At 42.1% G+C, this 13,954-nt stretch overlaps 1 protein-coding gene across 1 annotated transcript in view; it reads left to right on the top strand.

The window, feature by feature from the left end:
• The first annotated feature begins 2,152 nt into the window (after positions 1-2,152).
• Positions 2,153-13,954, top strand: part of LOC126457933 (zwei Ig domain protein zig-8-like) — a 173,781-nt gene continuing 161,979 nt past the window's right edge. The window contains exon 1 of the mRNA XM_050094648.1: positions 2,153-2,571. Coding sequence (XP_049950605.1) covers positions 2,493-2,571 — 79 coding nt within the window. The 5' untranslated portion in view covers positions 2,153-2,492. The remainder of the gene's footprint in view (positions 2,572-13,954) is intronic.

Here is a 13,954-nt window from a genome sequence, read left to right as displayed (position 1 = left end):
TTCACTTACTGCATTTTTATATTTTCTCCTTTCATCAATTAAATTCAGTATTTCTTCTGTTACCCAAGGATTTCTACTAGCCCTCGTCTTTTTACCTACTTGATCCTCTGCTGCCTTCACTACCTCATCCCTCAAAGCTACCCATTCTTCTTCTACTGTATTTATTTCCCCCATTCCTGTCAATTGCTCCCTTATGCTCTCCCTGAATCTCTGTACAACCTCTGGTTCTTTTAGTTTATCCAGGTCCCATCTCCTTAAATTCCCACCTTTTTGCAGTTTCTTCAGTTTTAATCTACAGGTCATAACCAATAGACTGTGGTCAGAGTCCACATCTGCCCCTGGAAATGTCTTACAATTTAAAACCTGGTTCCTAAATCTCTGTCTTACCATTATATAATCTATCTGATACCTTTTAGTATCTCCAGGGTTCTTCCATGCATACAACCTTCTTTCATGATTCTTAAACCAAGTGTTTGTTATGATTATGTTGTGCTCTGTGCAAAATTCTACCAGGCGGCTTCCTCTTTCATTTCTGTCCCCCAATCCATATTCTCCTACTATGTTTCCTTCTCTCCCTTTTCCTACACTCGAATTCCAGTCACCCATGACTATTAAATTATCGTCTCCCTTCACAATCTGAATAATTTCTTTTATTTCGTCATACATTTCTTCAATTTCTTCGTCATCTGCAGAGCTAGTTGGCATATAAACTTGTACTACTGTAGTAGGTGTGGTCGTCGTATCTATCTTGGCCACAATAATGCGTTCACTATGCTGTTTGTAGTAGCTTACCCGCATTCCTATTTTCCTATTCATTATTAAACCTACTCCTGCATTACCCCTTTTTGATTTTGTGTTTATAACCCTGTAGTCACCTGACCAGAAGGATTGTTCCTCCTGCCACCGAACTTCACTAATTCCCACTATATCTAACTTCAACCTATCCATTTCCCTTTTTAAATTTTCTAACCTACCTGCCCGATTAAGGGATCTGACATTCCACGCTCCGATCCGTAGAACGCCAGTTTTCTTTCTCCTGATAACGACATCCTCTTGAGTAGTCCCCGCCCGGAGATCCGAATGGGGGACTATTTTACCTCCGGAATATTTTACCCAAGAGGACGCCATCATCATGTAATCATACAGTAAAGCTGCGGGTAAGGTGAGTTAATGATGTCACATTGGTTCTAAACCAAAATTCTGCCCAACTCCACCGTGGGCGTGTCACACTATGAGAAAGGTGTCAGTTTTTTTTTTTGTTGCGGTAAAGGCAACAGAGTAACGCACAACCACAGTCATCGAAAACATTACGAAAAAGCGCGCAAACAAAAACGCACTTAAAAATGGGAATCATTTCCTCAAACGCGTTGTGTGTAGTGTAAATAAAAGAAAATCATTACTGGTAGCAGAAAAGTTACGCAGGCTTTCAGAAACCATTTCTAACGGATCAAATCAGGTACTCCGACTATATTCTTCCAGTGCTTCATAATCAGAGTTCTCAGCGACTCCCAAGAAACTTTAAGCATTATGTCAAACATTTTCTAAGCTTTTTCTCTGTTACAAGCTTAATTTCAAATATTTTACACATTTAACTTGTTTATAAATTTATCAGACGTCTGAAGTTGTTTCATACATGAGAGTTCCAATCTTTTAAACAGTCGGGGCTTTACAGGAGCGAAGCTAAAACACGTAGGATTTTATCCATTTCCTAGCGAATTTGAAGCTGTTTGTATAAGTGAATAACGGATACAAAAACTTAGAATTTTTTAACGGAAACCTCGTGATCTCTTATGCGTCGGGTCCTTTCAGTATCAATATTAATGCCCAGAATAAATGATTAATGGCTGCAGGGCTGTTACTTAGGCATCCTGCAATTAGATGCTCATTTGAGTGACGGAAATTCTCAAGAGGCTCCGTCTAATTCTATTTGTGGAGGAGATCGATGAGCCGGATACCGCCACGTCAAGGAGCCGAGATGCCACAAGATGCGAGGTGCGAGGTGTGAAGCATTTCAACGCGCCCAGGCGTGGAGCGAGCGACGCGGCGAGAGGGCTGTCTGCGATGCTTGGTGGCCGCGCCGACAGGGGGCAGGTCGGTCGTGGGACGGCGGCTGTTGTCGGAGCGCAGCCGGCGTCAGTGTTGGCTGCGGAAGCCTCCTGGCAACGGGTGACAACAGCAGGTGTTCAGCCGCGCGCAGATACTCGCACCTAGCCACGTCACCGCGGCAGGCTCAGGGGTGCAGTACGTGACTAACGTGGGAAAATTGCAACATCATTGTTTTTAGCTCCGTCAGTTCATACACTACATTCTGAGCACTGACTTTTACTTTCTACCATTCACTTAGTGTATATCATCAATGTGAGTGGAAACGGTATTATCCCGCTATAATTTGCTCCGTTTCCGTGGTACAGTGATGAAAATAATGTTGCTCTCATCAAAGTCGTTTTTTTGGTGAATATTTGAAGAACAGATATGGTGACAATGGGTTGGTGATGACACGTCGAACCATGGACCATTTTAAACTGCTACTGCTGACGTTGCAGCTACTGTTGCTTCCTTTCCTGCTCAGTGGTGAGTTACGTTTCATGGCGTGTAGGCCGTCCATGGTGTCCTAGATAAGCAACTTTCGTATACTTCTTTTCAATTTGGATTAATGCTACGAAAGGACTTATTGTAAGGAATGTTTTTTAAAGAGTTATTTCATTTAGAGACATGTCTTTGGAAAAGTCAGTAATATACAAAATTGCAAGTCATCGAGAGAGTGTATCCGATTTCACTGTACGCTGTCAGACAACTGTAGCCATGAGGACAACAACAGATTGCTAATTATGAGTGCCATCTTTCTCCCCTCGTCGTTCGTTGCTGATGCGTCACGACACTGGTTACAGCACTGTATGTACTGCGATTTACGCTTACAAATATAATGTTGCTTGTGGTATTAGCTGTTGCAAGCGAGTCATTCGATGTCGGTGAATCCCGCCAAACATTGTTTGCATGTAAGTAAGTGCCACACAAGCTACTTTAGAGAGTGAGATTGGTGGTACTCTTTTAACAGTGTCATGTTAATTCCTTCGTGTTCTACTAGTGTATAGTGCGTTGGTAGGACCATATTCTGTACACTTCTCTACAAGCTCATATTTTTCTGATCTTACTAGCAAGATTACTACACGATATGTGTTTGGGAGTTGGTAATTTTTTCGTGGGCTGTAATGGAACACAAGATTTAGGAATTTCTTAGTACGACTTCGCTTTATGTAAAATCTTCCCACTCTCACATATAGTAATAACTGGTAGGATGTGTGTTCTGCATGTAGCCGCCGTCAGAGGGTAAATGACATACACTTGAAATTTTAATAAATCTCTATGTGGCATGTACCTCTTGCGAAGGTGGATTTCAGTGTGTGCTGAACTGTAATTAATTCTGGACTGATTTTGTATTATGTTCGTTAGTTCTGTCTGATTGTTCATCGATGGTATAAAAACCAATACAAAGGCTTCCCACGTAGTGTATAAATGAGTTGGTTTCGATCTCTAGTTTTGCGAGGATTTACTTGCACTGCTTTCGTTCACATCTTTTACGTGTCTTTTACTTCTGAGTGTTCCTATCGAAATTTGCTCTGCAGAAGTAGGTCACACAGCTTCATGATATACATGCACCACATGTGTGATGTAAATCTGGTACAGTAGTGTTTGGAACTCTTACTCACTTTACAGTACACTATTAGCCTACTTAACTGCATGTTGTTGCCAAAGTACAAAAGACGACGCCTATAACCAGAAAATTAATATAGACCACTGGTTTGTGTACTAAAAGATACATTACAACAGTGTCAGCAGTGACCGATAACTATATTTTCAGTGTCATTATTGGCTTCGTTGATACTGCTGGAATTTTATTCTAAAAAATTACTGTTCGTAAATAGAAGATAGTTTCAAACACAACAGGTGTTTCTCATGATAGGAAACATATGAAAGTAATGGAGAGGACGATTTCATATAATTCCAAGGTTTTTTAGTTTTAGTGAATTGATAACGGAGGATTTTTATGGCCTTACGACACTGCGTCATGTAAGTGTGTTCTTTCCTAAGTTTAGGCTACGCTCGGTGAGTAGTAACACCGACATAAAACTGTGGAGACAGTAAGATACTTTAACATCTGTGAATTTTATTGCAAACATTCAACATTGGGTACGTTTCGCAGCCATTGGCTACTACTAGCATGTGTTACCACAGAGTGTGTGAATAGTCTTACCTACAGTTGAGCATCGTAACGCTACTTCTGGCTTTGCAGGTGCCTATTTGTCCTGGTTTCACTTTCCTTGAAAAAGAAGTTGGTACTTCCCAAATTTCATATTTGCTCTTCGCAGTGATAGCGACAGTCACCTGATGGTTCTGTTTCCCATCCATGACTCTTCGTTGCACTGAAATGGATTCACAATGTTTATTCATTAATACACTACCGTTTGTGGAAATTCCAACACCAAGAAGGAAGCGCATGAATTAATTTAATACTACATGTTAGGTACATGGCAAGTAACAAATGATTACCTTTTCAAATCCGTACATGTCCTTTGAGCCCTACTATTCAGTATATCGTGTGGCCACCTACGCGCTGCAATTAGAGCTGCTATACGCCGTGGCATTCAATCAATAAGGTTATGAATACGTTCCTGAGGGATTTTCCTCCACGCAGTTTGTATCCGAGACCACAAATCCGTGACCCCAGTTACTGCCGACCAACCACGTCCCAGACACGGTTGACAGACGACATGTCTGGCGAACGTGCAGGCCAGAGGAGCAATGGTACCCGTCGCTCTTCCAAGAAGGCCTGTACATTCCTCGCAACCTGTGGCCGGGCATTTTCCTGTTGAAATGCGGCCTGTGGTTGATGCCTGAAGCAGGGGGTATACCTTAGGTTCCACAACCTCGGTTTGGTACAGGCTGCTGTTCAAAGTGCCCCCTTATGTACGAGGCGAGATCGGTTGTTGTAAACAATGGCGTCCGAAACCATGTCGGAAGTTCCATGCGGCTTTTCGCGGATGATACTGTAGTATACAGAGAAGTTGCAGCATTAGAAAATTGTAGCGAAATGCAGGAAGATCTGCAGCGGATAGGCACTTGGTGCAGGGAGTGGCAACTGTCCCTTAACATAGACAAATGTAATGTATTGCGAATACATAGAAAGAAGGATCCTTTATTGTATGATTATATGATAGCGGAACAAACACTGGTAGCAGTTACTTCTGTAAAATATCTGGGAGTATGCGTGCGGAACGATTTGAAGTGGAATGATCATATAAAATTAATTGTTGGTAAGGCGGGTACCAGGTTGAGATTCATTGGGAGAGTGCTTAGAAAATGTAGTCCATCAACAAAGGAGGTGGCTTACAAAACTCTCATTCGGCCTATACTTGAGTATTGCTCATCAGTGTGGGATCCGTAGAAGATCGGTTTGACGGAGGACATAGAGAAGATCCAAAGAAGAGCGACGCGTTTCGTCACAGGGTTATTTGGTAACCGTGATAGCGTTGCGGAGATGTTTAATAAACTCAAGTGGCAGACTCTGCAAGAGAGGCGCTCTGCATCGCGGTGTAGATTGCTCGCCAGGTTTCGAGAGGGTGCGTTTCTGAATGAAGTATCGAATATATTGCTTCCCCCTACTTATACCTCCCGAGGAGATCACGAATGTAAAATTAGAGAGATTAGAGCGCGCACGGAGGCTTTCAGACAGTCGTTCTCCCCGCGAACCATACGCGACTGGAACAGGAAAGGGAGGTAATGACAGTGGCACGTAAAATGCCCTCCGCCACACACCTTTGGGTGGCTTGCGGAGTATAAATGTAGATGTAGATGTAGACCAGGTGTTTGTCCGCTATGGCGTTCCACAATGCAGCTCTCCAGGTTGCACTCACCACGGTACCGCCGGACACGTATGCGGCCATCTCTGTAGGACACGTTGAAGCGTGACTCATCCGAAAAGATGGCATGTTACCACTCAGCACCACACTGACGGTGTTCACGTGCTCCTTGTGGTTTCTGGACAATGGAATCCGATGTAATGGCAGGCGTGCAGCCAGTCTAACCGGCAGCAGACGGCGACGAACCGACGATGCAGACAAGTTCACACCTGTTGCAGTGCTCCAACGACGAGCCAACACTGTGGATGACGCTGTACGGTCCGTAATGGCCATGTGGACAAGATGAAGGTCATCCCGTGCGGTGGTCATATTCCATGGTCCACTTCCCGCTCGTCGCTGAGTACAACCTTCCTCTGTCCATTGCTTCCACACACTCATCACTGTCGTAGCAGCATGCCCTGTGCGAGCCGAAATGTCGATGTATGACAACCTCGTTTTCCGGAGACTGATCATTCTGTCCCGTTCGAACTCGCTCACATACCGATACGGCTCCCTCTGACGTCGACGACGCATACTGGCACTTACTGCATTGTTTCCACCTTGTGTGACAGCTCTGCACCGACTACACTAGGTGCAACACCGACCCTGTCGGACCGGCAGGAGAGGGCTCTGCTCGGCCTACGTGTACCCCATCTCGCTGCAAAACATATCACGTACTGCTTGCACACCCGTTGCCACTTCCACCAAGTGTGGCGCTATTCGGGTATTTCCTCCTCGGTGTTGCACTTTCCACAAACGACAATGTAATTAGGGCAACCAGTGTCATGAAATTTGTGTTCTGATTATCTGATACGAAGACTTAATGGTACAAGGCAATGAATTGCCTTTAACCACTGTAATAGTAAGTGTGTGCGACAGATTCTATCCTTAGTAGAGTGGACAAAAATGAGCTATTATTTCACATTAATTATGGAAATGTAACCTATAGTGCGAATTTTTATGGCTTTGAAAAATTTTAACATGTTACCTTTTTAAAACTGTGTTTCACAGCTATCGTAAACGATGTTTTGTTGTAAATAACGGTCACAAACTGATAAAAGTTTTCATCTTTATTACTCTATAACTGTTTTCAATCTTGGGGTCATTGTCCTGTACGACTTTGAAAATCATTCATTGAGTATATCCCCAACGGTATCATCTACCAGATTATGATCTCAAAATAAAACTAATTGCACCATGAGAAAAATAAATTTTTTTTATTGCTCGTGATGGCTATTTACAACAAAATCTATCTGAACATGTGGTTCCCATAAACAAATTTATAACAAAGTTTTACAATGTCTTTACAACTTAAGGACTATTTTACGGGTACCTCTTTCTCAACAAATTTTTTGCCATGTCTTCTGATGTGCGAGGAACAAACAGTCTTGAGGGTAGCCGATCCACATGACTCGAAATGTCATTTCATGCTTGGACTGAACGCGAATTATTACTTTACGGCGAGAATACTGATCGCAATGGAAGGATACATCAGTTGCGGTAAATTCTGACTTTCAAGCACTACCGTCTTACAAAGCTCTGAAGAGGTGTCCCGTACTGACCGTGTGCTCCAACAAAATGAACTAATAATCGCTGCCAACAAATAACGTCTCATAGGTACACTTTGGAGAAAGCTACGAAACTATTGAGACCTTCATTGGCCTGTAGGAGGCCTGAGACGATCCCCGCAGTACCCAAGCTTCTCCACATTATCATTTCTGACCCCAGGCTTCAATTATGAACTAAATTACAAATCTCGTGGAACTGTGTTACTCGAAGAAGATGGACAACGGAACACCTGAAATGAAACCTGAATCAATTGCGTCGAATTCTCTTCAGCGAGAAGTACAGGTTTTGTCTTAAGCCTGAGTAACGTCATAGGTAAATGTCGCGGCGCTCAGCTACGATTTAGTGTCCCACGGGTTCCGTTTGGTCTTGGTTGGTTGGTTGATGAGGAGTTAGGGGACTAAACGTTTGGCCTTCGCTCGGTCGTGTTTTGGGTGCTATGGAGCCAGGATGTGGGGCGTTTATCATCGCTATCGAAATTATTTTGAGGAATTTACAATATCTGGTAATGAACCACCGACCTACTGACTAGGAATAATCCATCGTTATGGCAATGGGTTTGGTTTTCAAGGCGATAATGTACGACCTTAATGCCGCCATCATTTACATATCTTCCTCCATGAGACAGGACTCAACCGATTGGAATGACATTGGAAAGACCTGCGGTAGCTGATGACGTGAACTGCTCTGAGCACGCTTGCTACGAGTTGATACCTGCAGTGGTTCGTCAGAGGCACCGTCAGACAGGCTTGAGCAACAACGTCTCTTCCGCCATATCCAATCACAGTGCAGTGTGTTAGCATAACATACCTAATGTCATCCAACACATTTTGATCTCACAAAAGTGTTAAGTTCAATATCGAAGAGACGGCCTATATTTTGATTTGTGATATTGTTTTCATTTTACAGTGATGTATCTTCGTCTGTTTCATAACGCTTATTTTTACATTATGAGCGATCCCTCCATCTAAGTTCATACACGTATAGATACGCAGGTAATACGAAACGAAAGAGAAAGAGAGAGAGAGAGAGAGAGAGAGAGAGAGAGAGAGAGAGAGAGAGAGAGAGAGAGAGAGAGAGAGGGGGGGGGGGGGGAGAGAGAGAAAAGACTACTTTTTGAGCAGTTGATCTGAACAAAGCTAAAATTTTCTCAACATGATTGATTTCCTCTCCGGCAAAGTTACACTAATTGTGTTTACTTCTAGAAACCTGTTATTAATAACAGAGCAGGTGTTCGACTTTATAGCAAATTGTGTGTTCTTGATATTGAATAAAAGGAGGACTGTAGTTTCGAGAGGCGAAAGGAACGAAACTCCACGGAGTACGCTTATTATTCATTTGATCAACTGTAGAACCATTCACTATACTATATAAGCTGTTTCAGTGCTTCTTCCGCAGTTTTATGTGCGTCTGAAATTAATGCGATATAAACTTACATTGTTGTCGTAGTCTTCAGTCCAAAGACTGGTTTGATGCAGTTCTCCATGCTACTCTATCCTGTATGAGCATCTTCATCTCCGAGCAACTACGTCCTTCTTCATCTCCTTAGTGTATTCAGCTCTTGAACTCCGTCTACGATTTTTACCCTCCACGCTTCCCTCCAATACTAAACTGGTGATCCCATGATGCCTCAGAATGTGCCCTACCAACCGATCCCTTCTTCTGTTCAGGTTGTGTGACAAACTTCTCTTCTCACCAATTGTATTTAGTACCTCCTTAATTGTTACGTGATCTTCACACCTGATCTTCAGCATTCTTCTGTAGTACCACATTTCGAAAGCTTCTATTCTGTTCTTGTCTAAACTGTTTATCGTCAATGCTTCGCTTCCATACATGACTGCACTCCGCACAAATACTTCCATAAAGGTCTTCCTGACTCTACGTTAACAAATATCTGTTCTTCAGAAACACTTTTATATCCATTGCCAGTCTACATTTTATTATCTCCCTACTTCGTCCATCATTAGTTATTTTGCTGCCCAGATAGAAAAACTCATCAACTACTTTAAATGTCTCATTCTCTAATCTAATTCCGTCAGCATTACCTGATTTTATTCGACTACATTCCATTACCCTCATTTTGCTTTCGAAGACGTTCATCTTTTATCCTCCTTTGAAGACACTGTACATTCCGTTCAGCTGCTCTACCATGTCCTCTGCTGTCTTTGAGGCTTGACGATGACACTGCAGTTCTGTCAAAGATTTTATTTCTTCTCCCAGTACTTTAATTCCTACTCCAAATTTACCTTTCGTTTCAGTTACTGCTAGCTCAATTTACAAATTGAGTAACATAGGGTATAGACTACAACCCTATCTCATTCCCTTCTTAGCTATAGCTTCCCTTTCGCGCCCGTCGACTGTTATAACTGCCGTCTGTTTTCTATGCAAATTGGAAAGAGCCTCCCTGTATTTTACCCATGCCACTTTTGGAATTTTAAAGATAGTATTCCAGTCAAACTTGCACATTACATCTTAAAAGGTCATAGGTTCATGCGGCCTCTCCGCGTCAAACTCTGTTGCTTCAAACACGCACACACTTCTGTGTTTTTGTGTTTGCGCGTACGTGTGTATGTGTGTGTTTAATTTAGACACAAAGGACGAAAGAGAGGTATGAATGTTAGAGAGTCAGAGAGAGAGAGAGAGAGAGAGAGAGAGAGAGAGAGAGAGAGAGAGAGAGAATGAAAATCCCTATACAGGGTGTATCACAATTAATGGCGTAAACGCACACAATAGAAAGCGCACGATACTAGAAACAAAAGAGTTTCAGTTAACATAAAAATGCATACCGTAAGAGCTGCGAGAAATTTTCATCTTTGATACTGTGAAACAAATCTCTTCTACTGCAATTCATTTGCTTTCCATACTTTGAAAAGTGAAAAAATGGACCAAAACAAGTCCGGTAGACATGGGTTATAAAATGCATTCCTTAAGAGCTATGAGCACTTGTTCATCTTTCCTACTATGAAACATAACTCTTCTGATGATCATGTGCTCGTATGCGTTTTAGAGCACATGTTTGCTGGACATTTTTTCCTATTTTGGTCCATACTACCAGTTCCCAAAATATGGAAAACAAGGAACTTGCAGTATAAGAGATTTGTTTCACAGTATCGAAGATGAAAAGTTGCTCGCAGCTCCTAAGGTACGCATTTCCGACCTTGTGTTTACTGAGACATTTCTGCTTTAGTATCGTGTACTTTGAACTGTATGCGTTTACGCCATTAATTATGATACACCCTTTATAAGTACGGGGTTATGTAGGTTTTTCAATTAGTCTGCCACTTGTTACACTGTTTGCATATTAAAGATACTACAGTACACTGAAGTATAACTTTTGTCTGCTTTGTGTCTTCAAACGATTAGGTGATGAATGAAAGAAATTTCATTGAGAAATGTATCACTTATACATACGGTACCGATATAATCACTACAGGTGTAAGAATGGTACCTGTGTAACAGAAATAGAGCCTCGGCGAAGCATCTGTTTGTTGAATTTCACTACATTGATTTTTATGACGTTTTAATCGATATTGCCATCAATGATTAAGTCGTGCTTGAAACAGAAGTAAGGACCGTGATGGAAATCAAAGCTTACAATCTTTCGAAGATCGCAAGAAACATTAATTAATCTCCACGGCCCTCTTACAGATTGTCTGGAAAGGTGTGAGTAACGTTAATGGTGAAAATCGTGTTAAACATAAACTGCCTATGCGTCCATCTTCTTCCACCAGTGCAGTATGTTTATGGACTGACAACGACACTGCATCGAGAATCATTCGGACACGACATTTTGTGAGCGCATTGAACATGAAGCCATATTTAATTAAAGGCACCCTCTACTCATTTCTATGATAGATTCTTCGACTATATTGAAAATACACCAGAAATCACTATTCGAATCAGTACCTTAAGGCCCATTGTTATTTTAGTCAAACTCTCTTATTTCCTCAGCTGCGTCTACGTAGTTAAATAATGTACTTTCAGTTATTAGCTCCAAGGTAATCTGCCATATAATACAAAGTGTTCTGCAAAGGAGCACCGAAAAATTACAATGATTCTATTTTTTTATATATTACAGTCTCACTCATTCCCGCCGTTACCACATAGCTGAATGTTCATCATTGAATGTTCACATGCAATAAATTTATCATGAGTGTCTAACCTCTATCATCCGTGTAACGTGAAAGTATGCAGCCATCATAATTCTTCTAGACACTGCATACGAATAAGTACATAATGCAGCTAGCCCTGGATTAAGATCACAGGCACTGATTCATTCACCAGTTTAATCATGCCTAAATCTAACAGAAAATACCGCTATTTAAAGTTCTGAGAGAAAAACATTCACTTCGTACAGAATTAACCAATATGTGTACTAATTTACCATGTGACGTCTACAAGAGAGAAATATGACAAAGAAAAGCAGACGTCAATTAAAAATTTTCTCGCAAACGTTTAATGTGATACATGTGTAGGATAGTACGTTACTACCGTTTGAAACAGGCACGCGATTCAAAGGTAAGACATGTTCGCTGTTAACAGACTATCGCATGTTGGTTCAGATTAAACTATTACGGTATCCAACAAAAACTCTCTAACATCTAAGTAACCTTGAATGTGCCACCAAGAATCATGTTTCCGGTATCGGTTCCGAGACACAGGTAAGGCTCATAGAAGTGGAGGAGAAACACCCCAAGTCCGATATGAGGGCTAAATTGACTGATGGGATGCTACTTTCCGCACGAATGCTGTGTAAGAAATTAGAGCTAACTTAATATGTTCATTTTCACTGTCTAGCAAAAATAAAAAATTAAACAAATAAAATAAAATAAAATAAAATAAAAATAAATAAATAAATGAAAATTAGGACCCTATGAGGGGAGAGAAAACTAAATGGATCTTCACAGGTTGGGAGGATACGTGATGTAATTTTAGCTGTAACGACATCGAATGTAATTTCCAAAGAACTTGGCAGTATGAGCTTACGTGTCAATATGACGCTGCATCCACTCTGTCCTGCTAGTGGTTGGGAATGGAGTTATAAAGCAATGTATGAGAAGCAAGCTCGCCCACAGCTGTTCTCGCTGGTCGGTGATATCCAGGAAAATGGCTGCGAAACATCCGAGTTGACGTCCCACATGTTCTATCAGGGACAAATCAGGGAACTTCGCTTAGCAGAGGAGTTCCTCAACATCACGCAGACGGTTCACCGACACACGTACCTCTGCAGACGAGTTTTACCCAAATGAGAAATGGAAATGTGATACTGTCACACATGAGAGGCAACACTTAGGAAGCAGGATGACCATGACACATGGTTGTGCAGTCACTGTTCCCTCAGTAGCTGCTAGCCATGTCCACCCTATACCATGACGCCCAGAGTGACATCGCTGTAACTGTCCAAACTTTCCAAAACATTTAAAGAAAGGACCTCACTCACGTTGTCGCCATGCATTCCCCCCACCTGCTCATGGCAGCACTTTAACTGCAGACTTTTGTGTCATGGTATTAATACGTGTTGCGGAATTTGTTTACCATTTGTAGCACTGGTGTTCTTACAGGGATTGTCTGGCGTTAGGCGTTATTACCAATTTATCGGCTTCAAATGGTTCAAATGGCTCTGAGCACTATGGGACCTAACATCTGAACCCTAGAACTGAGAACTACTTAAACCTAACTATCCTAAGGACATCACACACATCGACGCCCGAAGCAGGATTCGAATTTGCGACCGTAGCGGTCGTGCGGTTCCAGACTGAAGCGCCTAGAACCGCTCTGGCACAATGGCTGGCAGTTATCGACTCTGACCGCTCTTCACGTCTTCGGAAATGTCACATCACCGTTTTTGGTGGTCATGGTTTTAATAGTAGCCGAGGCGAAGGTCGGTAATTGCCTGGCCTGGTTGCTTGTAGTCACTGGCTGATGGTGTCATATGACACAGAATGTTGCAGCGAATCCATTACTTGTTCTCTGACGGCAGGCGCAGACGTAAAGGGTTTACGATATGTTTCGTGGACAACAGGTCGATACTTCCTTTTGGAGATCAGGCGTGGTCGACCAGAACCTGCCCTCATTTTGGAACGCAGTCCAACATTTTCCCACTGCCGTATCTAAATGGTCCGCAAATCAGAATACTGCATGGTTGCAAAACAGTTAAGATCCTTAGACGCCAGGACGGCGTCTGGCCCAGACGGTATCCACATAAGATTTTATGTTGGCTATGCTAGAAATGTAGCAGCATTGTCATCTATCAGAGGTCATTTGAACGGTAGAAAGTTCCACGGGACTGGAAGAAGGCCCAGGTCATACCAATCTATAAAAAGGGTAGAAAATGGGATGCTGATAATTACCGACCAATTTCAATGACATCGATTTGTTGTAGAATCATGAAACATATTTTGTGGACATAATGACCTTTCTAGACTGAGGAGCTCATCTGCAGAAACCAGCACGGTTTTAGGAAACAGCGGTCATGCGAGACACAGCTGGCC

The sequence above is a fragment of the Schistocerca serialis genome, chromosome 1, assembly GCF_023864345.2.
Source record: "Schistocerca serialis cubense isolate TAMUIC-IGC-003099 chromosome 1, iqSchSeri2.2, whole genome shotgun sequence".
Classification (NCBI taxonomy): domain Eukaryota; kingdom Metazoa; phylum Arthropoda; class Insecta; order Orthoptera; family Acrididae; genus Schistocerca; species Schistocerca serialis.
This window is presented reverse-complemented; position numbering and strand designations above follow the sequence as displayed.